This window comes from Nothobranchius furzeri, chromosome 11 (assembly GCF_043380555.1).
Source record: "Nothobranchius furzeri strain GRZ-AD chromosome 11, NfurGRZ-RIMD1, whole genome shotgun sequence".
NCBI lineage: Eukaryota > Metazoa > Chordata > Actinopteri > Cyprinodontiformes > Nothobranchiidae > Nothobranchius > Nothobranchius furzeri.
Genome location: NC_091751.1, coordinates 42,267,364 through 42,291,369, shown reverse-complemented (window position 1 = coordinate 42,291,369; position 24,006 = coordinate 42,267,364). Strand labels below are relative to the sequence as shown.

General features: G+C 44.3%; 1 protein-coding gene across 9 annotated transcripts in view; it reads right to left on the bottom strand.

Moving 5' to 3' along the window:
• The window catches only part of LOC107383535 (piezo-type mechanosensitive ion channel component 2), a 151,287-nt gene that overhangs the window by 61,831 nt on the left and 65,450 nt on the right, over nucleotides 1-24,006 (bottom strand). For 5 of the 9 annotated variants that reach the window (XM_054746758.2, XM_054746779.2, XM_054746762.2 and 2 more), the window contains exons 8-17: nucleotides 20,362-20,536; nucleotides 16,555-16,671; nucleotides 16,079-16,114; nucleotides 15,438-15,555; nucleotides 14,619-14,788; nucleotides 12,483-12,713; nucleotides 11,638-12,051; nucleotides 9,374-9,522; nucleotides 9,081-9,254; nucleotides 5,728-6,008 (exon numbers count right to left, since the gene is read on the bottom strand). In XM_054746758.2, the coding sequence (XP_054602733.1) occupies nucleotides 5,728-6,008; nucleotides 9,081-9,254; nucleotides 9,374-9,522; nucleotides 11,638-12,051; nucleotides 12,483-12,713; nucleotides 14,619-14,788; nucleotides 15,438-15,555; nucleotides 16,079-16,114; nucleotides 16,555-16,671; nucleotides 20,362-20,536 (1,865 nt within the window). The remainder of the gene's footprint in view (nucleotides 1-5,727; nucleotides 6,009-9,080; nucleotides 9,255-9,373; nucleotides 9,523-11,637; nucleotides 12,052-12,482; nucleotides 12,714-14,618; nucleotides 14,789-15,437; nucleotides 15,556-16,078; nucleotides 16,115-16,554; nucleotides 16,672-20,361; nucleotides 20,537-24,006) is intronic. The other 4 variants (XM_054746775.2, XM_054746793.2, XM_054746791.2 and 1 more) reach the window with 2 other exon arrangements.

The following is a 24,006-nucleotide window of genomic DNA, read 5'->3' as shown; positions in this document are numbered from 1 at the left end:
CGTCTTGGGATTCCCCCAGAAGAGCTGGCCCAAGTGGCTGGGGAAAGAGAAGTCTGGGTCTCTTGACTTGGGCTGTTGCCACAGCAACCCGACTCCACATAAGCGGCCGAATGGATATTTCAAGGAAAGTTCTCATTAAAATGACTTTTTTATGTGGTTGTTGCTGGAAAGTTTCTCGTTAAAACAAGATTAATTTGTTATAATGAGAAACCTTCTTGTTATGAGATACTGACTCCATATTTTTTCCTTGCACTGACAGTAATGAGCTTCTGTACTAATCCGATTTGATGCATACACAAAAAGTAAAATAAGATGATTTGGAAATTGACCACAGTGGTATATAAATATAAAGCAATGATATTAAGGAGCTGTTAACTTTATGACAATTTCCTACAACACACAACAGCTCTTTCGCCCATGGGGCCCGACCGGGCCCAGCTGGAAACGGATACATGGGCTCATCCAACTGTGGACCCACCACACGCAGGAGGGACATGAAGGGTCCGGTGCAGTGTGGATTGGGTGGCAGACCGAGGCGGGAGCCTTGGCAGTCCAATCCACGGACAAGGAAACTGGTTTTTGGGACATGGAATGTCACCTCGCTGGCGGGGAAGGAGCAGGAGCTTGTGGCAGAGGTTGAGCGGTACCGGCTAGATATAGTCGGACTCACCTCGACATATAGCATTGGCTCTGGAACCCAAGTCCTTGAGAGGGGGTGGACACTCTCCTTTGCTGGAGTTGCTCTGGGTGAGAGGCGGAGGGCTGGGTTGGCTTTTTGTTAGCCCCAAGACTCTCTGCCTGCATGTTGGGGTTTACCCCGGGGGACGAAAGGGTAGCTTCCCTGTGTCTTCGGGTTGGGGAATGGGTCCTGACTGTTGTTTGTGCTTATGGGCCAAATATCAGTTCAGAGTTCCCACCCTTTTTGGAGTCCCTGGGACGAGTGCTAGATAGTGCTCCATCAGGGGACTCCATTGTCCTGCTGGGGGACTTCAATGCTCATGTGGGCAATGACAGCTTGACCTGGAGGGGTGTGATTGGGGGGAACGGTCCGCCTGATCTGAACTCAAGTGGTGTTTCAATATTGGACTTCTTAGCAAGCTGCAGTTTGGCCATAACGAACACCATGTTTGAACAAAAGGATGCCCATCTGTACACTTGGTACCAGGGCAGCCTAGGTCGCAGGTCGATGATAGACTTTGTAGTCGTATCATCTGACCTGTGGCCATATGTTTTGGACACCAGAGTGAAGAGAGGAGCGGAGCTGTCAACTGATCACCACCTGGTGGTGAGTTGGATCAGATGGCAGGGGAAGATGCCGCATAGACCTGGCAGACCCAAACGCATAGTGAGGGTCTGCTGGGAACGCCTGGCAGAAGAACCTGTCAAGACGGTCTTCAACTCCCACCTCCGGCAGAGCTTTGACCACGTCCCGAGAGCAGTGGGGGACATTGACTCCGAGTGGGTCTTGTTCCACTCTGCGATTGTTGAGGCGGCTGTTGATAGCTGTGGTCGCAAGGTGGCCAGTGCCAGTCATGGTGGCAACCCCTGTGCCCGCTGGTGGACACCAGAGGTTCGGGGAGCCGTCAAGCTGAAGAAGGAGGCCTACAGGGCATGGCTGGTCTGTGGGTCTCCGGAGGTAGTAGACAGGTACCGGATAGCCAAGCGGGGTGCAGCAGTGGCAGTTGCCGAGGCAAAATCTCAGGCATGGGAGGAGTTTGGTGAGGCCATGGAGAAAGACTATTAATCGGCTCCAAAGAGGTTCTGGCAAACTGTCCGGCGCCTCAGGAGAGGAAGGCAGCAACTCACTGACAATGTTTACAGTGGGGATGGGGAACTGCTGACGTCAACTGTCGGACGGTGGAAGGAATACTTTGAGGAGCTCCTCAATCCCACCTACGCACATTCCGAGGAGGAACCAGAGCCGGGAGACCTGGGGATGGACTGTCCAATCTCGGGGGCAGAAGTTGCTGAGGTAGTCAAACAACTACACAGCGGTGGAGCCTCGGGGGCAGATGACATTCGTCCTGGGTATCTCAAGGCTATGGATGTTGTAGGGCTGTCATGGTTGACACGTCTCTGCAACATTGCATGGTCATCGGGGGCAGTTCCTGTGGAGTGGCAGACCGGGGTGGTGGTCCCCATCTTTAAGAAGGGTGACCTGAGGGTGTGTTCCAACTATAGGGGGATCACACTCCTCAGCCTCCCTTGAAAGGTCTACTCCAAGGTGCCGGAGAGGAGGGTCCGATCGATAGTTGAATCTCAGATTGAGGAGGAGCAATGTGGTTTTCGTCCTGGCCGTGGAACTGTGGACCAGCCCTATACCCTTGCAAGGGTGATGGAGGGGGCATTGGAGTTTGCCCAACCAATCCACATGTGTTTTGTGGATTTGGAGAAGGCTTATGACTGTGTCCTCAGGGGCACCCTGTGGGGGACGCTCCAGGAGTATGGGGTGGGCGGCTTTCTGTTAAGGGCCATTCAGTCCCTTTACCAGAGGAGCGTGGGTTTGGTCCGCATAGCCGGTAGTAAGTCGGACCTGTTCCCGGTGAGGGTTGGACTCCACCAGGGCTGCCCTTTGTCACCGGTTCTGTTCATTACCTTTATAGACAGAATTTCTAGGTGCAGCCGTGGTGTGGAGTGTGTTGAGTTTGGTAGCAGGAGAATCTCGTCTCTGCTTTTTGCGGATGATGTGGTCCTCCTAGCTTCAAGGTTCAAGGTTGTCTTTATTAATCCCCAAGGGGGAAATTCATCCAGCCCTGACATTCAGCTCTTGCTGGGTAGGTTTGTGGTCGAGTGTGAAGCGGCTGGGATGAGGATCAGCAACTCCAAATCTGAGACCATGGTTCTCCACCGGAAAAGGGTGGCTTGCCAACTCCGGGTCGGGGGAGAGGTTCTACCTCAAGTGGAGGAGTTTAAGTATCTCGGGGTCTTGTTCACGAGTGAGGGTAGGAGGGATCAGGAGATCGACAGGCGTATTGGTTCAGCGTCTGCAGTGATGCGGATGCTGAGCCGATCTGTCGTGGTGAAGAGGGAGCTGAGCCAGAAAGCTAGGCTCTCGATTTACCGGTCGATCTACGTCCCAATCCTCACCTATGGCCATGAACTTTGGGTAATGACCGAAAGAACGAGATCGTGGATACAAGCGGTCGAAATGAGTTTCCTTTGCGGATACAAGCAGTCGAAATGAGTTTCCTCCGTAGGGTGGCCGGGCTCAGCCTTAGAGATAGGGTGAGGAGCTCGGACATTCGGGGGGGAGTCGGATTAGAACCGCTGCTCCTCCGGATCGAAATGAGTCAGTTGAGATGGTTTGGGCATCTGTTCAGGATCCCTCCTGGACGCCTCCCTGGGGAGGTGTTTCGGGCATGTCCTGCCGACAGGAGGCCCCCGGGTCGACCCAGGACACGTTGGAGAGGTTACATCTCCAATCTGGTCCGGGAACGCCTTGGGGTCCTGCCGGAGGAGCTGGTGGAGGTGGCCGGAGAGAGGACGGTCTGGAGCTCCCTAGTTGGGATGCTGCCCCCGCGACCCGGACCCGGATAAGCGGAGGAAGACGACGACGATGACGGCAACAGTTCTTCTCTGAAGTTCTCCGAGTTCAACTTAACCCAATTATTAAAACGTTTGTTTATTCGGGTATTCGAACTCTACAAATAACTTTGATTTTATACAAGTAAAACTTTGATATTAAAAATAATTACAAAAATGTTAAATGTATTAAAAATGAGTATTTCCTCTCATACCTCAACTCAACATTTGCATAAACACACTTTGAAAAAAAAGATCAATTTCATCTTTAACAACCTGAGAATTGTGATTTACTGTAATTTTTGGTTTTTAACTCTCATAAATAGCTTGGGTTTTACATATCAGAGGTTTTGAACAGAGGCCTCATTGTTTGGATAGGAAACTCGGAGAGAGCACTAGCGTGTTTAACCTGCAGCTCATTACAAGCCCAGAGGTCCTGCAGGGCTGTGTTTTATTACCCATTTTACTTTCTGTGTATATAAACCACATTTTAATTTAAGATCAGTCTTTAGTTTCAGTTGCTGTTTGCAGGAGCATGAAAATGAGCGCTTGAGCTGCAAGTTGTGTCAGAATATATAACTAGAAATAAATCTGTTGAATGCAAAAACCTTTTTCTTACCACTTGGCCAACAATGATGAATGGCTGGATGATTAGGGGGATGGGGTTGGGGGCAGGGAGAGGGCAGCTGGAAACAAAGGGATCCTGACTTCTGGAGCATTTACGCAACTTATAGTTGAGCTGCATGCAGGAAAGCATGGCTGCACATTCAAAACAAAACATGCTACTCTCATCTGTGCACTCGCTGCAACGCCCACATTTTTGTGTGATTACATGATGTGTAGTGCATACCGGGGCGACCCTCTGGTGGTTATTATGAAATGAAAAGGGCTGTGTGCAACACAGAACACTGTGGCTGCACAGATTTTCATCCACTGAATAAATTGCTTTCTCTTCCATTTGTCTCAGGCTGACGATGCAAAACTAACAAACGCTGCTCAGGATTAGAACCCCAATGCAGACCCATTTTAAAAAAACATGGGTGCACAATTTTCAGGAACTAGGAGTGAGCTACATCACAGATGAGCTTCAGGCGGCAGGTTTGGACGTCTCGCCTTGGATTGGGTAACAGCATCGCAACTCTACCACTGACTTGCAATGCGAATGTTTCATCTCCACAAATAACACAAGCCTGAAGGAGTTCTGTTTTGTGGTGGAGTTGCTAATGCTAACGATAAGCTTCTACTAGTCGAGAAGTTCTCTGCTGTTTCCTGGACACCAAAACTGCAGCCTTCTCTGTTTGGAGTCAAGACGGGTGAGTCCATAAGTGACAGTGTGACATAGATCTGTCAGACTTTTTAAATCCTAGAGTTTCATCGTCTATTTTCTATCAGAAGCTATTACAGGAGATAGGTGTAGGAGACTATTTATAGGCTGCATGGTGGCGCAGTGGTTAGCACTGTTGCCTCGCAGCACGAAGGTTGCAGGTTCGAAACTCGGCTCGGCTGCAGCCTTTCTGCGTGGAGTTGCGTGTTCTCGCCATGCATGCGTGGGTTTCCTCCGGGTACTCCGGTCTTCCCCCACAGATCACAACATACCCTACAGGTCATAAATTGTAAGTCGCTTTGGATAAAAGCATCTGCTAAATACATAAACATAAACTATTTTCGTGTTCAGCTTGCATGAAAAACTCAGTGATCGATTATCATGGACGTGGTTTTGATATCTACAGCCAGTCACACGTTAGCAAGTATCAGCAGAGCCAATAGATGAGCTTATGGACGGTTCTAATGAGAAACAGGCTTCAACGCAAGCAGCTTGGTCCTAGTGCTCAACCAGTGTCTATTTAATATGGCGTAATACTGTTTTTGGACAGAAAAAAGTGCAGGAGACATGCCAATTATAATCAGAAATGATCATAAAAAATGGATTTTCAGGGTTCCACAGCTTTAAACTATTTTCAATTGGTGCCTTATGCAGGAAATAGGGGTAGAAGGCCATTGTCTCGGTCAGCCTGCGTGTTAAACTCGTGGTCGATCATATAACAAGTAAAAAATGGTTTCTGGAATCCCTGGAACAAACCTAACAGGTAAAATGTGAGCAAAGCAAATGCTCATTCAGGACTGAAGAAGCTTCTTGGATGAGATTTGAAACATTTTGAAGGAAAACAAGAAAAGTCCAGTTTATTCGTTATTAGTGAGAATTACCAGAACTCTGCTCTGTGCTCGGTTCCGGTTCGGTTGCAGCGCTGCAGTGTTGGCTCTCCTCAGTGCTGGACTGGCGCTGGTCTGAGAAGCTCCTGGGTTTCTCTCTTGTCATGTGGGTGTCTGTATCCATCACCGCCACCAGGGCCTGCTTCTTCTCTCTCTCTGAGTCCCAACCTTCCTGCTCCTCCTGCTGCGCCTCCTTTTCTTTGGGCAGCGCAGCATCCACTGAGCTGCCACTAAGCATGGTGAGGTCTGCCAGACTTCCATCCTGGTCCACCAATCTGAAGACAAGGGAGCAGTTCACCCAGTTAGATAAAAATCCACACATTCATCTGAACACGCCTGTATTCATATACTCATGAGGACTCAATACTCATTAGATCATTTCTAAATTTAACAAAGTTTGTGATTTTGTGGGTTTTGTTTGGGCTATTATAAAAATAACGTTTTCTTATTTCATCCATGAAACAAGCAGAGTCAGAGTGATAATTCAGATAGTTTGAAAGAAAAATCTGAACATAACCGATTATCATCTTACAGACGTGAATGACCTCAGCTTGGAGAAATAAAGATAAATGCTGAACAGACAAAGAACCTAATGGCTAACACAGTGGGACCAGTTCAATCAATCTTTTGATATTAGTTCATGCAATAACATAAACCCTATTTTATGATATTATTTTGCCATAAATTTAAGATTTTTATGGTAAAGGCAGCTATTTCTAACTTTAAATAATTACACATTTTTATACAGTAATATTTATGATATAAATTTTATTAAAACTGAATTAACTGATGTGAAAAAGTTAGACTGAATTTGATATTAGAGTTATTTTAATAGAGCAGAGACACTTTATAACTCACCTTACCAAGACTCCTACTGTCCCATAAAATATTCAATCAATCTGTTTTTAAAGCTTACATTGACTCATTGTTGCAGACGCAGCACCAAATAATTGGTACTGGACTTGTAAGTAAAAGTAATTTTTGTCCAACGGTGTGGATCTTTTTACTTTGTGGTTTATTTTAGTATTAGTTGGTTAGCGCTAGCTACAGCAGGCTGCAGCTGGGTTGTTTACTACAGTTGTAATTCCACTTTCAACCAGTAGGGCAGAGAAGTGAGAAATGGCTCGGTTACTTTAGGACAGAAACACATATTTACACTAAAGGCATATTCATGAGATCTTTTCAACCAAACACACCTGTTTGGGCAGATGCAGAGGAACAGGTGTGCTGAAGCAGAGACATTCCTGTGTTTTACAGGTTTTTCTGCCTCAACACACCTGATTTTTAACAAGCAGATGATGTTTCTGCAGAGCTTGATGACCTGCTGAACACGTAATTCAACAACTGGATCAGGGAAACAACTAAAACCTACTAAGGGCCCTTCAGGACCAGGGTTTTCTTCCCTTCTTCTGCCCCTGAGTTCATATTTAAAAGAGGCTGTAGACACCGTTTTACATCCGCAGGTGACATTATTAAAAATGGAGGAATTTTGGTTCTGCCCATTTGTTTTGCCCTTATTTTGCCATCTTTACCTGCTCTGCCACCACAAAACACCACATGTGATTTAGGCCATGAAAGGAATGGAGGTGAGCATCCTACAAAGTCAACTTATTTTAGAAGAGGATAGTTTTAATCACACACACACACACACACACACACACACACACACACACACACACACACACACACACACACACACACACACACACACACACACACACACACACACACACACACACACACACACAATCCTAACCATAATTCACCTGAAACACAGTTTGACTACCATTAGGAGATTCCATTAAACCCTTAAATTATAATTGTTCAACAAAGCTTAAATCAGTGTTAAAAGTAATCTCCCACTGCTCCCATCGATTGCTTTTATGACTTAGGAACGTGTTAAGGTTTGAATGCTGAGAGCAAAGCTTATCTAGCATTAAGAACTCATTAGCTGCTCGCTAATGTTGTCGTGAAAACCATTCCAGAGCGTCTGAGCAGAGCGACCGCTGCAGCTATGAGAGCTGTGGAAGATGCAAGGATCAGAAAAAAACTGACATTCACAGACTGGCATGGGCAAGTAGGGATTATCACTAAAAAAAAGAGAAGAGCTTTCTAAACAGTACGTTTAAATCATAATTTTACAGCTGCAATAAAAAAAACATCCTCATAAGTACATAAATACATCTCCCACTTACTCCCATGATCCAGGTGATTGTCAAACAGCTGCAAGGCAGAACCATCAACTTTGTCAGGATCAGGCATTGTAATCAGAAAGCAGTGCACATTCCAAGTATTTTTCTGTTTTTGCAGCAATTAAACAGTCGGAGGACGTAACCCCCCCACATTTAAGTCTCCTCAGGCAATGGAGCGATGTCAAAGTTCAGGTTTGACATGAATCGGCTGCATATCAAGACAAGAATTCTGCCATCCAGGAGGCACACTTACTTGCTCTGCGGAGAGGGAATTTTTTCTTTGATGCTGCTCGGGAAAGAAAAAGTTACACAGAAGTGACAATTAACAGAGTGGAGGAGATCAACCTGAAAATCACTCAAATGTCAAGGCTGGCCACATGGGCCCGATATTTTTGGGGAAACGAGCTTCTTTGGGGGAAGGGGAGAACAAGCAGGATGTGGATTATCGGATTATTATTGAAGAGGAAGAAGTTGTTCTGGCAGATCCAAACATGCTTGAGAAGAAGGTTTCTGTTAGAGGAAAATGGGTTTTTCTTGAGAAGGTTTTGGGTTCATTAAGGGGGGTGGGGGGTGTTCTGGTAAGAAACTGGAGGTCAAATAACAGAGAAGGCTACAAGCAAAACACAGAAAAACCAAAGCCTGAAAAAGAAACCCAATCATGTTACGTTAAATACTTCCGTTCCAGGAGCTCATGGGGGAGGAAACAGGAGGGGGAACGCCAGATGCCACAAAGAAGCGAGCAGATACCCACCTATTTATGATCAAATAGACACGCCCGCTGACTTTAGCGTGGCTGTGAGAGAAGGACGGCAGAGGAGAAAAGGCAGCAGGTCACAGAGAGAAGCAGCTGAGTGGAGAACAAAGGAAAAGCCTCAAGAACACAACAGGGAACGAAACGAGCTCCACTGGCTGTGGGTTGCTGTACAAAACAGCGGGGTGAGTAATAAAAACATGGTTATGATGGGAATTTAGGAGATGTGATGGAAAAAGGGACTAAAGTTTCAACGTGGGGTCCATTGAGGCAACTTGTTTCTTTGATTTTCTTTACCATAAAAGAGCCACCAGGCACGACCACAGGTCCTCAGCCTTTTTAAGTTCAGATAATTTGTTAAACAAGCCAAATGTGTTTATTCATGTGTGGCAAACAAGTCTCACCTGTAGATGGTGCTTTCCTCTTTGGCCACGACGGCCTGGAGGTCGGTGAGCTGCAGAAAGCGGTCGTGGAAGTAGTGCAGGTGGAGATTGCACACCAGCAGGAAGGAGGTGGGGATGAAAATCCTGGTGAACAGCGTGGACAAGGAAAACCGCTCCAAGCCCAGATCCTTCAAGCTGCCACAAATGATTAGACAGTTTTATTACAAATGTTTAAAAAATAAAGCCAAAGCTCGATGACTAAGCCGTTTATTCAAACAAAGCAGCTCCTGTCTTGGAAATGAAACCAGTCTCACCTCTCATTTTTTATGTTCAGCATTCCAACCCAGAACCCTTCAGAGCGCTCAAACTGGAAGGTGTAGACGATGGTGAGGACCAGCATGGTGTATATAACCACTGTCATCCAAAAGTACTTCAGGATCCTCCTCCACCACTCATAGTGCACCTGCAGAGTACAACAAACGTCTGCGTTATCTAACAAGGATCTGATTTTAAACTAAAACCATAAACCAAGGAAAGTGCTGTTATTTTGGAATATTGTATCTATATATTTTCGTTCATTTATTTAAGCTTTATTTAACCAGATGAGTCAATTGAGAACTCATTACAACGACGACCTGGCCAAGAGGCAGCTGCAGACACATGATGAATTTTTATGATATTATTTTTTGAAAGCAAATTGCTGTCAAAGCTAAGTAACAAAGGAGCAGAATCTTAACATAACAAGAATGTTTCTCATAAAAACAGTATAGAAGCTCAGGAGGTGGAGCAGGTTGTCCAGTAATCTAAAGGTTGCAGGTTCAATCCTGGCTCCTGCCAGAGAATGCTGCTGTTGTGTCCTTGGGCAAGACACTTAACCCGTTTTGCCCTCTGGTGGTGGTAGGAGGGACCGGTGGCGTCAGTGTTCAGCAGTCTTGCTTCTGTCGCCCCAGGGCAGCTGTGGCTACATCGTAGCTCATCATCACCAACATGTGAATGTGTGTGTGAATGGGTGAATGACTGCGAAGCACCTTGGGGGGGTTGTAGAACCCTAAGAAAGTGCTATACAAACACAGGCTATTTACAATTTTACAAAAAAATTGAGTTTTATCAAGAAAATCTTGTAATAACGAGTTTCAGAATCAGAAGGTTTTATTCCCGTATGTGTGAGAAATCACAACATTAGGAAACTGCAGCAGTATTAGTGCAAAAAGACGGATAAAAATAAGAGATAAGCAAATATAGGAAGTAAGAATATAATCATGATAAAATAATATTATAAAGTGGCAATAATTAGAGAAACGGCTACTATGGTGGAGTATAGGTACTGATCAGAGCGGATCAGTTCACGTACAAACACAACAGAGTCGTGATATCCCACTGTAACAGTACAAGGCAAAAATAAATTAATTAAATAAATTATATGTGTGTGTATATATATATATATATATATACACACAGAGTGAGAGTGAGTGAGTGAGTGAGTGTGTGTGAGAGAGAGCGAGAGAGAGAGAGAGAGAGAGAGAGAGAGAGAGAGAGAGAGAGAGAGAGAGATCTTTACTCCACACAAAAACAGCATGAGGTGATCAGTGTAACTCAGCAGAAAAATTGTGGTGTTGCTGGACTTTTTGCTGAGTTTTATGGCTTTTTGTCAGAACCTGAATCAGTGTGTGTGTGTGTGTGTGTGTGTGTGTGTGTGTGTGTGTGTGTGTGTGTGTGTGTGTGTGTGTGTGTGTGTGTGTGTGTGTTACTCATGACAAAAACAGCATGAGGTGATCAGCAAACAGTGTGAAGTGATCTGATATTGCCCTCAGACTGCTGTGTGTATCCTCACGCAGCTGAAGCTGAGAGAGAGAGAGAGAGAGAGAGAGAGAGAGAGAGAGAGAGAGAGAGGGGGGGGGGGGGGGTACAGACGTTGTGTGTGCGTGCGTGTGTGCGTGCGTGCGTGTGTGTGCTCCTCAGACAGATGGCTTCAGTCAGAGGGTTGTTTCCTGCCCAGTCACCAGCATGATAACGACTAGCGCATGAGGGAAGCCCCAGCTGGCTGATTCTACCCGCCAATCGGAGGCTCCCCCTAATGGTAGGCATGAATTTGAGCTGGCCAATCAGTCGGCAGTGGGTGTGTTGGACCAGTTCAGCCCAAAACAGACCACCTTTGGAAGATGGTTGAAAAAATACAAGGATACCCAGGTGGGAACACTCTGTACCTAGTTCAGGCAAAGTAGAGCCGATGCTAGTGTGGAATCCCTCTAAAATTCACCTACAATGCCTCTTTGTTTCCCACAAATTTCAAGGATGGATCTGATGTATCCCAACTGCCAAAGGCTATCCCAGGATTCATTGCAGGCTTAACAGGAGATTTCTGCTCTTGTAATAATGTTGGACAAAGCAGGAAAGAATTGCGAACATCTCAGTCCAGGATTTGGAGCCTCATTTCCTGATTTTCAGATATCTCGCTTCAGATTGGCTTACAGCAACACAACTCTACCACCGCCTCCGTTTGCTTAACAACATTGATGAATTTGGACAGACCCAAAATATATTCAGATGACTAATTTAAGACAGGATGAGGTTGAGGTACCTGGTAGAGAGCCACGCAGAACAGTAACATCATCATGTAGATGATCTTGTACATGACGATGTCTCCCTCAAAGCTGACGAAGAAGAACATCCCACCACAGATGTAGATCCAGTATTTGACCAACATGCTCATCATCAAGTTACCAAGAACATGCATGATGTCCTGCTCGCCCCCCTCCTCGGATTGCTCCTCCTCTGAAAGAGAACACACACACTTCTGGATGAGGACACATCCTTTTAAACTTGACCCGTGCTTTAGATTACTATAATCTAAACAAAGAGCTCTGAGCGCACCCTTCTTCTTCTGATCCTCCACATAGACGTCGGAGAGACCTGCGTTGTCTTCTTTTGTCTTCTCTTCTCTCTCTGTGAGTGTTTGTCTGAGCAGCAACCAGAAGGTCACCAGACACATCATCTACACACACATAAATAAAAAACTTTTTACAGGCGGATTAGGAGGAGAAATAAAGAGACAAACGAATAAATTAGCCTTAGTTTGGCTTTGGGATCATGTGGAGCAGGTATACAGTAAATCTGAGGTGAGTTTGGACACTTCAAAGCAGTCATTTAGCACCTTAGAGTAAACAACATAAAGTACAGCTCACCTCAGTTATAAAATGTTATAAATATTCAGTCTGCAGACAGATAAACACACATGAACTGTTTATTAAAACACAAGTATGATTGATATTAAAAATAAGACACATTAGATCAAGTTGAGGAGCTGCATATTAAAGCCTTAGAGTTGTTCCATAACATGTCAAAACACCAACGTTCAGCAGGAGTTTGTTTTTATGTGGTGAACTATTTAAGAGAAAAGCACGTTTTAAGTTTCAGCTTCCTGACCTTGGACGATAGCGAGTGGAACAGGTTGTTCTTCGCCACGATAAAACCCGGAACCGGTTTCATTGTCTCAAAGCTCCCGATGTACTGGAGCACTATGACCAGGTTGCCATAGGCAACCATGAAGGGAGACGACAGCATGGCGTAACGCCGCCGATCCCGCACCATCCACAGAATGCAGGACCACATGAGGAAGACGAACGTCTGCCAGCTGACGTAGGTGATGCTCCATGTCTGCAGGCGACAAATCGTTGATTAATCATTGAACAAATGCAAACTCTGGAACTGCAAAGGCCCTGTTTGGTGTTAAATTCTGAAAGCTGTTGACCTGCTGACTGGTTAAAGTTATCCGTAACCCTAGTGAGACACTTCAATTAGCAGCAGCAAACATCGCTGCAGTTTTTCATCCCATCCACGCTTTAGTTTCTGTAACCTATGTTTAATAGACTGGGTATCGCCTGCAGCAATTCTCTCTAGACGAATTTTAACAAAACTCTCAGGACTTCTTCGCCAGATGCACGATTTGAGATGAACAACTTTTGGAGTTAACTCAGCTAAAGATGGTCACCACAGCTCATCTACCTGAGCGAACACAAAATTGACCCCAACTCGGTGTATTTGGCCAATATTTGGTGTTGTAGTAGTTTAGAGCCTTCTCCAACACATCCCCTTTACATCGGCTGTTTCTCAATATGCACACTTGTCCAAACTTGTGTACTCACGTCCTTATGAAACGTCATCAACGATGGCCCAAGGACTGTTCCAGTCCAAAGTATGCATAATGACAAGTTCGTTCAAAGTTCCCCGATGTGTTCTGGCCCCGCCCATTGTATCAAGAATGCATGAATGCATTTTTCTGCGGATTTGGAATAGCAAAGTTTCCCATAATGCATCGCATCGCAAACCGTTAAACACCGAAGGCCAGAGGAGAAATCTAATAACTGTAATGTTCTATATTATAAATATAAATTAAATAATACAAAGTTGTCTGTTATTGTAAATAATTGTGTACACACAACTGTAAATTTTGCTGCATGTTTGGGTTTCACTCTTCACGATCCTTCAAAACGCTAATTAGCTAACCCGCTATCAAAATAAAAGCACCGTAGCTCTGTTCTGATGGGAAAAAAAAAACTTTTTTTATTCATTAAAGAGTGGGAAATGCTAGTATCTAATTAGTTTTGATCAAAAGTGGGCTAAATATAATACAAATAACACGTTTTTGTTATTTAGGGAAGAAACTAGACTTTTATTTTTATGTCAGGTCATTTTTTTACTGTAGCAAGAAGCAGCGCTTGTTGCCAGGACACAACGGTTCTGTTCCAAATCATCCTGGTCCTCTCGTACTCGGTAGAACAGACGTTCTGGTGTTCTTGCCAAGAACGTACTTGTCTAGTACACAGGAACGTACTAGTGTCCTTGAGTATTGAGAAACGGTCATTGTCTGAAGATCACGTGTTTACTTAACCTAGATCTAGACCGTCTTTTGTTGAATCAAAATGATTTAGCTTTGAATGTCAGGCTAGCAACGCTCCACTGGGACCTCGGCAGCCCCGTCCAGTATTGTGGCTGGCCAATCACAGTGTGCTTCTTCCGTGATGTAATGGCAGACTACCCCACTGACGGTAAAATCACAGAACTTTATTGGTTTGGCGGGCCAATCACAGCACTCTGTTGGTGGGTGGGATTTTACTGAAAAAACAAAGATGGCGACGGCTTGTTTGAAAAGGCTTTGGCATCAACCTTGGACTATTTAGACTTGAGCTTTTTTTTGAGTCGAGCAGATAGAGAAATTACTTAGAAAAAGGATGTCTTTGCATCTTCTTTGATGGAGTTCAGTGGACTGCCTTGTTGACTGACATCAGTAGTGGTGAGTACGTCACATAGCTATCCATTAGCACGTGGAGGCAACCGTAGATCCCGCCCCACAACTGGGAGCTGTCAGTGAACCGTGGCCATTTGTAGGACGGCATGCCAGGCTAGTGTTTATTAGTTTTTCTCCTAAAATAATAGGAGAATAATGTAAAATCCTTTAATAAATCGGATTTTACATTTTGTGATAAAAAAAACTTCTTCCCATTATTTTGAGGAAAACTGAGGATAAGTTGGCGCTTAAATGTAAACCAACTGAGAGCTCACCATCATGGCAATGAGAGCGCAGATGTAGCTCTGCTTCATGATGAAGTGGAAGATTTTAACCATTGCACCAACGCCTTTTTTCTTAATGTCGTTTTCTTCATCTTCGGACTCTTTTTGTCCTGAATCCTCTGGGGGCAAGCTCACTTCATACACACACTCTTCTTTCTTCTCTGTTAGGATTAAAGAAAAAAGAAACAATAACAGCTCATCGGTAACAGTTAAATCAAAAATAAGACAAGAGATTTTAGAGGAGGTCACCACAACCATGTAGGAAACATCTCGGCATCTCACTGAAAGAGCTTCAAGCTGAAGACAGTGGTTTTAAAGATGCTGCACTATCGTGGGTTTCACCCTGCATACCGAGACCAATCATTGTTCATCGTAACGTCCCAGGAGTGAGCACCACCTCACCCCTGCCACGTGGACCTCAAGGGATAAACCATCAATCCTGCTCAATGGTCAACTTTCTTTGCGGGGTCACCCATGAAGATAGTGGGAGGGTTAAAATGAAAATGCTCTTTTTTAAACCTTTTTAAATCAGCTTTAATAGATTCATTCACTTTCATTTAATCTCCAAGTAGAATCCAAGAAATGTATGCGACTGTTGACCCTTAATGAACATGATGCCAGGTTTTTCTCTTCACCCTAAAAAAATTAATTACAAGCATTTCTAGTTTCAGTGACATTTAGGGGCTGATATGAGCGCAGCAGAGCACCGACCAGTTTACAGCTCAGAACAGGACCAATCTAAGGTCCATCATGAAAGCTACCAGACCAGAACCAGAGGTTTTCGCGCTTTTTTTCTACTTTTACACTCACCTGTACCGTCAGTGGGTTTGTCCGGTTTATACTGGGGGGTCGAGTACAGGTCCAGACACACCTGTCCGTTTTCGGTAGCGACGAAGTCAAAGGACGTCCCATTGGAGGTTGGGATGGCCTGCAGATCATCATGAGATAAATTAACATCTTGAACTAGAGGACGCATTGGTCATGAGATCAGGCCACTCATAAAGGGTCTGCCCTGCAAAGGCAAAAAATAGTAAACTAAGAATTTTGTTTTCTTTATTTGAAGAAAATGCAAGTCAATTATTTTTTTGCAAATTTCTACTGCAGACAAGTTTCTACGCTTTGACTTTGCAGGACAGTGGAAGGGTTCTTCACTACTTTTCACACTGCAGGTGATTTTACTGTTTTAGAACAACAGCTGTTGATATTCTGGATTCGTTTATACGTGTAATAAAGTCTGAATGCTTCTAAAAGGAATGTACAGGAATATAACAAGCTATTTAAGAGTTTGGTTGTATTTCTTGTGTTGCAGCAACTATTCTAAACTATTATATCCAAATATGTGAGGATGCAGTTTGAAAAAGCAGCCTGTAGTTTTTTAGCTTCTTGCAGAAAGACAAAATAAGTAAAATGAGGAGAAAAGGGGTTAAAGAACACATCCAGATCAGCCGCACCTCAGTAGTACTGATGCCATCCTGGGTGGAGAGGAGCTGGGAGGAGAAAAGAGTAAACAGGTTGAGGTGCGTTATCGATGAGCTGCTGGAGCCAAAAGGCCTCCTTGTTCTTTAGTCACTGATAAGCAGGAAAAGGAGCAGCGCTGATCTGTGCTTATGATCACTAAAAGCTTCCAGATCTCTGGAGGTGGCTGCTAAGGAGACGCACTTTGATGTGGAACAAGGTCGGAAAGTGTGTGTGAGGAAGTATGTGAGCAATAGTGTGTTAATCTGAAGTCTTTCCAGTTGCAGCTTGAGTCTACCCGATCTGAAATTAACTTAATTTTCTATCACTTTAATCCTAAGAAGATTTATGGACGCCTGGATTCCACAGCTCTAGTCTTCATTCATGTTTTCATTCCCAAACACAGGATAACATCAACTCCATGAACCATCAGATAATCAGTACAGCGCTGCGTACGTGAATCCTGACGTACATTTTTCTCATCCGTGCCCTGTCGAGATTCCCACCACATCTGCCTCTTCCTGTTGGCAGAGTTATTCACTCTGCTTCCGCTATGCTCCTCTTCCTCGTTCACATCGTCTTCCTTGTCCTGGGAAAACACAGATAGTCAGTTTGGTGTTTGATGTGCATCTTCCACTCTGATTTCTGGGCTCCGTCCAGTATTGTGCCACAAATCTATCAGAAGACATCAGATCCTGGTAAATGCTGTTTTTACAGAGACGGAGGAGGAAGAGGAGGAGGAGGAGGAGCTGGGTGACCTTTAAAAAGAAGGAAATTGTGATAAGGCTCATCCTGACAGACTTTAGGTCCCAAACACAAAAACACGCTCAGTGCCACAATCTACTTGCTGTAGAGGTCGATCGTGGTAATTCCCAAGCTGCTATTAAAGTAAAGCTAAATAGTTTTTTAACTTTAAACTAGATCCAGCGGCTGACCACATCTCCTGCACATCGGAAATAGACCTCTACTCCTAATAAAACTCAGTTTTGCTACATTTGTTGTGTTTTTTAAAAACCTCTCATTTCCATAATATCTAACAATCAAAGAACAATAGCTTTTATTCCTGGCTCCTTGTCCGGTGTTAGGTAGGGTTATGGTATTGTAATTTTATAATGGGACACTTGTGTATTTAGGAGAAGTGGTTAATAAAACCCTAGAAGCCTGTTTTCTCTCTCACTCAAATTAATCTGTTTTCTTTCTATTTTCACCGGTTTAATGAACAAATGAGAGACATGACAAAACGTCTACATGTCCTGTTGCTTTGGCAGAAACGAGGCCCATCAAACCTCAGCATCTCCACTTTCCAACAAACCTGTCCACTGCTGATTTAGGTACCAATCATGTTTTATTATTAGCCTCTAATCTAAAGTGTAGGAGTGGATAAAGTCTCACACACACACACACACACACACACACACACACACACACACACACACGATTCTTTGTACAGAGATCAATAATGCAAACCCTACAGGTTTGAAGGGAAGTATTGACCCCTCTATAAAAACACAGATCTATAATTCCATTACAAGCTGGAGGAGCTGAGCTTGAAGCTCTGAGGTGGGTCAGGTTTAAAGATCACGCTGCTGATGCACAGATTCACTCAAGCTGCAAGTTTTGTTTAAGGAAGGATGAAGAAGTACATTTAAAACTTGCAATTCATGTATATTCCAAGGGTGACCAGGTAGGAGACTTGAGGTGATAGAAGCTAATGGTGCATTTTCACCATAACAGACATGAGTGATCAGAGTAGTAATAAATGAGTGAAGACAGCATGACTGTCATCCAGGCAGTCTGTAATGTCACATTTTCTTTGTTTCATTTGCTTATTGAAGATAATAGTTTGTGAATTACATGTGGTTGAGTTTCAGTTCCAAAGTTCTGGGAAGCTTTGGGAAACTTTCAGGGCAAACAAGAAGAAAGCATGACACTAAAATATAAACAGAACAGCTGTATGTTGCATGTTCTAGTATATCTCATCTATTAGACGTTGTTTATGTGTAGCAGATTAACTTTTTAAATGATTTTAGAATCATGTCTGTGTCCATCATATTGTCTCCTCTCAGAACTTATTAGCTGACCATGAAAAAAGGCGTTGGTGCAATGGCTAAAATCTTCCACTTCATCAGAACTCTTTTAAAGGCTACAAGGGCTCCGCCCCTCCAGCACCCATTAGCTCTCTCCAGTTCCCACCAGCATCCTCCAACTTCAACCAGCTTCCCCTTGAATCCTCCAGCTCCCACCAGTACCCCCTAGCTCCCATTAGCTACCTCCAGCATCTTCCAGCTCCAACCAACTTACCCCAGAATACCAGCTCCCACCAGAATCCTCTAGTTCCCACTAATCCACTCTAGTTCCCATTAGCTACCTCCAGCATCTTCGAGCTCCCACCAACTTACCCCAGAATCCACCAGCTGTCATTAGCTCTCTCCAGTTTCCACCAGCATCCTCCAACTCCAACCAACTTCCCCCAGAATTCTACAGATCCCATTAGCTCTCTCCTCCCACCAACTTACCCCAGAATCCACCAGCTCCCACCAGAATACTCCAGTTCCCACTAATCCCCTCTAGTTCCCATTAGCTGCCTCCAGCATCTTCCAGCTCTCACCAGAATTCTCCAGCTTCCACCAGCACCCACCAGCTCCCATTGGCTCTCTCCAGTTTCCACCAGCACCCACCAGCTCCCATTGGCTCTCTCCAGTTTCCACCAGCATCCTCCAACTCCAATCAACTTCCCCTAGCATCCTACAGCTCCCATTAGCACGTTCCAGCTCCCTCTCCATTAGTGTTGTTTACTAATTTATTCAATACATTTGCAGTGTTTTCTAGTGTAAATCAATGCTTTGTGAGTCATTAAAAAAACAACTATGATGCTCCTGAGATGCAGAAGTTCGCTGGTGCAGAGGTGGGCTGAAAACAGCAGGATTGCTCATTATTTTTAATGATATGCTAACACCTCGCTTCTGATTGGCTAACAGAACGCGATCAGCCATGTTGCAAAGTCACCATCACCAACACACTATCTGCTCCCTCTGCTAAACATATTTTAAAAAGCCTTCCTGTGGGCGGACGGCGCGAGCCAAGATGGGCGAGGCCAGACATGCAAATTCACAGCATGACGTAGATCTGTGAAGATTTTCTAATACTAGAGTTTCACTGTCTATTTTCTATCAGAAGCTCATTTAGGAGAAAAGTGTAGGAGACTATTTTCATGTTCAGCCTGGACCAATTGTAATCAGAAAAATCATTTAAATGTTTCTTTAGTGAACCACACCTTTAAACAGCCCTGAGAGCTACAGGGAGTTTGTTGTTGTTATTTTGATTTATCATTTTTAGTTTTCCTTTTTAAAGTGGCTGATATGTAAATTTGGTTTATTTTTGCAGCAGCTTCCAACATTCTCGTTTTTACTCACGAGGAATTTTTCATTAAATCTTTAGTTTAAAATGTTGTGATTGTAAGGAATCCACAAGTTTGTTTTTTCTTTTGTGACATTTCCTGATGCACGGACCACGACAAAGAGAGTTTCTTTGACTTTCATTGCTGATGAATGAAACAAGCCAGTCAATTCTGAATTAACTCGTTTCAGCTGCAAAGCAAAGCCTGTTACATGATTTATTTAAAATAAATGACCCCAAGGACCAGCGTGAATAATATGAGCTTTTGTTTTATCTGTGTGGCTTGGTGTGAAAAGATCCTTGGTCTGGTTGTTGAGGTCCTCCTAATAGAAGGGTCTCAGATTTTGATCATTTTAAATAAAACCTGCAAAGTATTTCTACAATGTATTTACTATACAAGTGCGATTCAGTCTGGAAGAACGGTAAAGTCTGAATAGTGTTGCTAAAAATCATCTGAGTTCAGAGGGTTTAGGTCAATCGCAGCAGAAACGGATTCAGCTTAAACACCATGTTGTCCATGAGGTGATAATCTGCTGTCATTAATGAGTAAATATAATACTGTATAATATCATAAGCTGGTTCTTTGTCTAATTGTTTCCTGCATTTACAAGGGAGTGGGTGTGAATGAGCATTAGAGCAGAATTGGACGGATGGTAATCAGGAAGTGACAGTCTGTGTCACACAGATGACAAAGGACTTCATCTGAACCTTCTGCATCTCTGCTGCACAATCAAGATCTTTTGAGATAAATATCAACCAAAACATTGAATAATAACCAAAAGCTATGCTCTAATTTCACAACGCATCGGCAGATTCAACTCTAACCATGAGAACAAGGTGATCTGAAACAGGAATGGACTCTGATTGTGTCTTCTGTGCTCACCATCAGCTGGTCGATGGGCTCCTGCAGCCAGAGGCGGATGAGTGTGGCCAGGGTGTAATAGAGAATCAGCAGCATGATGGGATTGACAAAGTGGTGCCACTTACGCTCCGGGCGCACGATGAGCTTCCACGTGAAGGAGCAGTTGGTCTGAACAATGGGAGAGATGCCAAAAACTCTGCAGAGACAAAGCACATCAAAACGATGCCAGTTCATTCATTCATGTTGCACTGTGACTCTTACTAGGACGAGGGCGTTTTCGTCTTTCACACAAATCAAAATGAAAAACCATGTCTATTGTGATGGATAATTCCTATTTTGGCGTTCCTGAGAGGAAAATCTTTTAACCTTGGAATGGAGGTTGAGCATCTGTTTGTACAGCAAAGGATGTGATCCAGTTTGCTCCTTTCCTGAGCCGATAAACTTTGTATATCTGCTCAGGAACTGCGCTGGCGTGTGTGTGTGTGTGTGTGTGTGTGTGTGTGTGTGTGTGTGTGTGTGTGTGTGTGTGTGTGTGTGTGTGTGTGTGTGTGTGTGTGTGTGTGTGTGTGTGTGTGTGTGAGTGAGAGACAAATCCTCAGATTTAGAAGCCTCCAGAGACATTTCCTTTATGCCATGTGGAGGAGCTCAACTGCCCTCCAGACCCCGACGCACTTCCTGAATAGTTTCTTCTTACGGATCGGTGAAGGCCGGCCGGTCACATGACTGTGGACCTCCATTGTAAGGCGAGAGGCAGGAAGTGGGGGAGCATGCCGGGCCTCTCAACAGTTTCACTCAGCACCAGATCCAGAGCAAGGCCGAGTTACTGTCAACAGAGACAATTAGTGCAGGCACTGCTGTGGACTATTGTGTGATTTTCTTTAGGGAGAGGAGGGCACGGCACGTAATTATGGTCTGAGAATTTCCTTCTGACTGCCTGAAGGTGTGCAAGGAGGGAACATGGAAGCGCTGAGGGGGAGAGCTTTTGTAGCCTAATGTTTCCGTTCCTTTAAGAGAAAAGTGAAAGTCAAAGCTGGAGATGGTCCTGGAGAGTTATCTCAGCTGTTTATTGGACTTCTCTAAAAAAACACTGTTGAGGGCAAAATCCTGTTCTGTCTGGTGTTTTTTTTTTTTTTTGTTCTGCACCAATGTGACACTTAAAGCTGCCGGTGTGCAGGTCAATTAAAATGCCCAGAAGGATGCGCTGCTGCTGCAGAGGTCTGAGACTGTGTCGTGGACTTCATGTGTGCAACTTGCCAACAGTCTGCAGTTTGTAGTTTCCAGGGAGTTCATCTTATTTTGACAAGTTGAGAGAGAAAGCACTTGGGTCAATACGTCAGAGGATGGTTGGTTTTTCTAACCGCGTTTTTGCATCACCTGACCTCCATAATAACAAACGCTAAAAGATACTGATGGTGCGTTCAATGCACCTCAAAAAAAAAAAACAAGGACAGATCAGGTAAACTATGAAGGAAACAACACAACCATGGTTTGTACTGACGAGAAACACACAAGGAAAGATAAACTGCGATATAGCTGTCACTCGTATCCGAAGCACGCTGAAGCTAGCGCAGTTTCATCACTTATGTCATGACCCACCAGTTCAGATCGCCAAATCTCTCCATCCCAATATCAAACATGGGACGTATATGACATAGCAGCTTGCTACACATACAGCATGAAGCTCTTTGCCACTGCTGCGGCAGATCATCAGGAAACTTGATCACCATCAGATCTTTACACTTCTGAGTGGTTTTCTGAAGCAGCCGTGCAAAATCCCATGAATAAAACAGGAACTTGTATTTGCTGTGCACATGAGGGCCAAAATCATTATGTTAAGGTCCACAAAATATGTTATTTATGTTTAAATAATACAAAGCAAATTTTAATTTTACTTAAAAAAACTCTAAAACGTAAATTGGGGATACACAAAATCTTTCAGCGGGCCACACTTTAAACACGTCTGGTCTAGAACCTCACAAACACAAAAAATTTCTCAAATTCATTCTTAAATCAACTAAATTCCTGATAATTTCATTTATTTTGTTTTAAATAAAACACAAAACTGATTCAGCTTTTATTCCCATGTCTCAGATAGTTTGAGACGTTGAAATAATAATCCCTATAATCCCAAAAGAACGTTTAAATGTATCTAGAAAGATTAGAAGAGCGCTTTTACAATGTAAATGGGTTTTGTTGTTACAGGATAATTTAGAACAGGGATTCCCAAAGTGTGGTGCGCGCACCCCTGGGGGTGCGAGAGCTGCCGCTAGGGGGTGTGCGAGGTGAAAAGTGTAATGCTGCGGAGCTCAGAGAAGTCTGTCATATGTCACCATTAGCGTAGCCAGAAACTCATTTGTGGGTGGGCCAAAGAAAAAGTAAGTGGGCCCAATAAATGTAATTGAAAACAAGTATATTGTGTGTGTGTGTGTGTGTGTGTGTGTGTGTGTGTGTGTGTGTGTGTGTGTGTGTGTGTGTGTGTGTGTGTGTGTGCGTGCGTGCGTGCGTGCGTGCGTGCGTGCGTGCGTGCGTGCGTGCGTGCGTGCGTGCGTGCGTGCGTGCGTGCGTGCGTGCGTGCGTGCGTGCGTGCGTGCGTGCGTGCGTGCGTGCGTGCGTGCGTGTGTACTCCGCATGTGCCCTAACGTCAAAATAATAATGCGCCGAGCTTCAGAGCTCTGGCCTGCGCACGCTGTCAGTAGCAAGATATGTTCCGTATTTGATCATTTTTAACGGTGTTGGAGAAATCTGAAGGTGGTGAGTCATTCTGGCAGATTGTAATTAACACCCTGTCTCAAGCAGGTGTTCTGACATTGTAAACCTCACACACAGAACATTGTGGATGTAACAAAATAAATCAAGAAATGATTCCCATCTGAGCATTTTAGCATTATTACATTATTGTATTAGCACACTGACTGTGGGACAGCATTCTAAACGTGTCAGGCTATTAACAGCGCGCTGAAGATCTGAAGTTCAGAGTGTGTCTGTCAGAGGTCAGAAGCATTCCAGCGGAACCACGGCTCACGGGTGCACATTAGGGTTGTCACAGTAACCGGTGTAGCGATAAACCCCGGTAAAAAAGTTGACAATAATAATAACTGTCTTGTTTTTAAAAAAACTATATTATCTCGGTGGGTTTACCGTGGCTGCGGTGTAGGCGCAGTGACCCTTACCAGCCACCGTATCATCTGCTGAAGTTGCCGGCGGCACATGCGCACTTTGTTGTTTACAACCAAAACTTTCTTGAAACTAAAGCTGAAATAATGGCCAAAGGAGGAGACGGCAGAGCTCAGGAGGACATTTTTTATCCCTCAAAGAAGACAAAGTCAGAAGTACGGGCATATTTTGGATATTTGAAGAATGCCGAGGGACAGTTGATAGAAGACGGCTATCCTGTTTGCAGCACGTGCAGAAAAAGTGTCTGTGAAAGGCAGCAATGCTTCAAATCTCATGACACATCTGTGTGACCATCACCCACAACTCTACAGTCAACGCAAGGCAAGCTAACGTTAGCTTTTTAGCTAAAATGCGTGATCAGAGGATTTGGGTTGAGGGAGAATGCAACGAGTCGCTATATAAAGCAGCCGCAGCACCGCTAACTGCATATAAACCGTGTTGCGGACACCCCCATGTTGAAATGACGCTATGCATTACGGGGCTCCCAGGGGC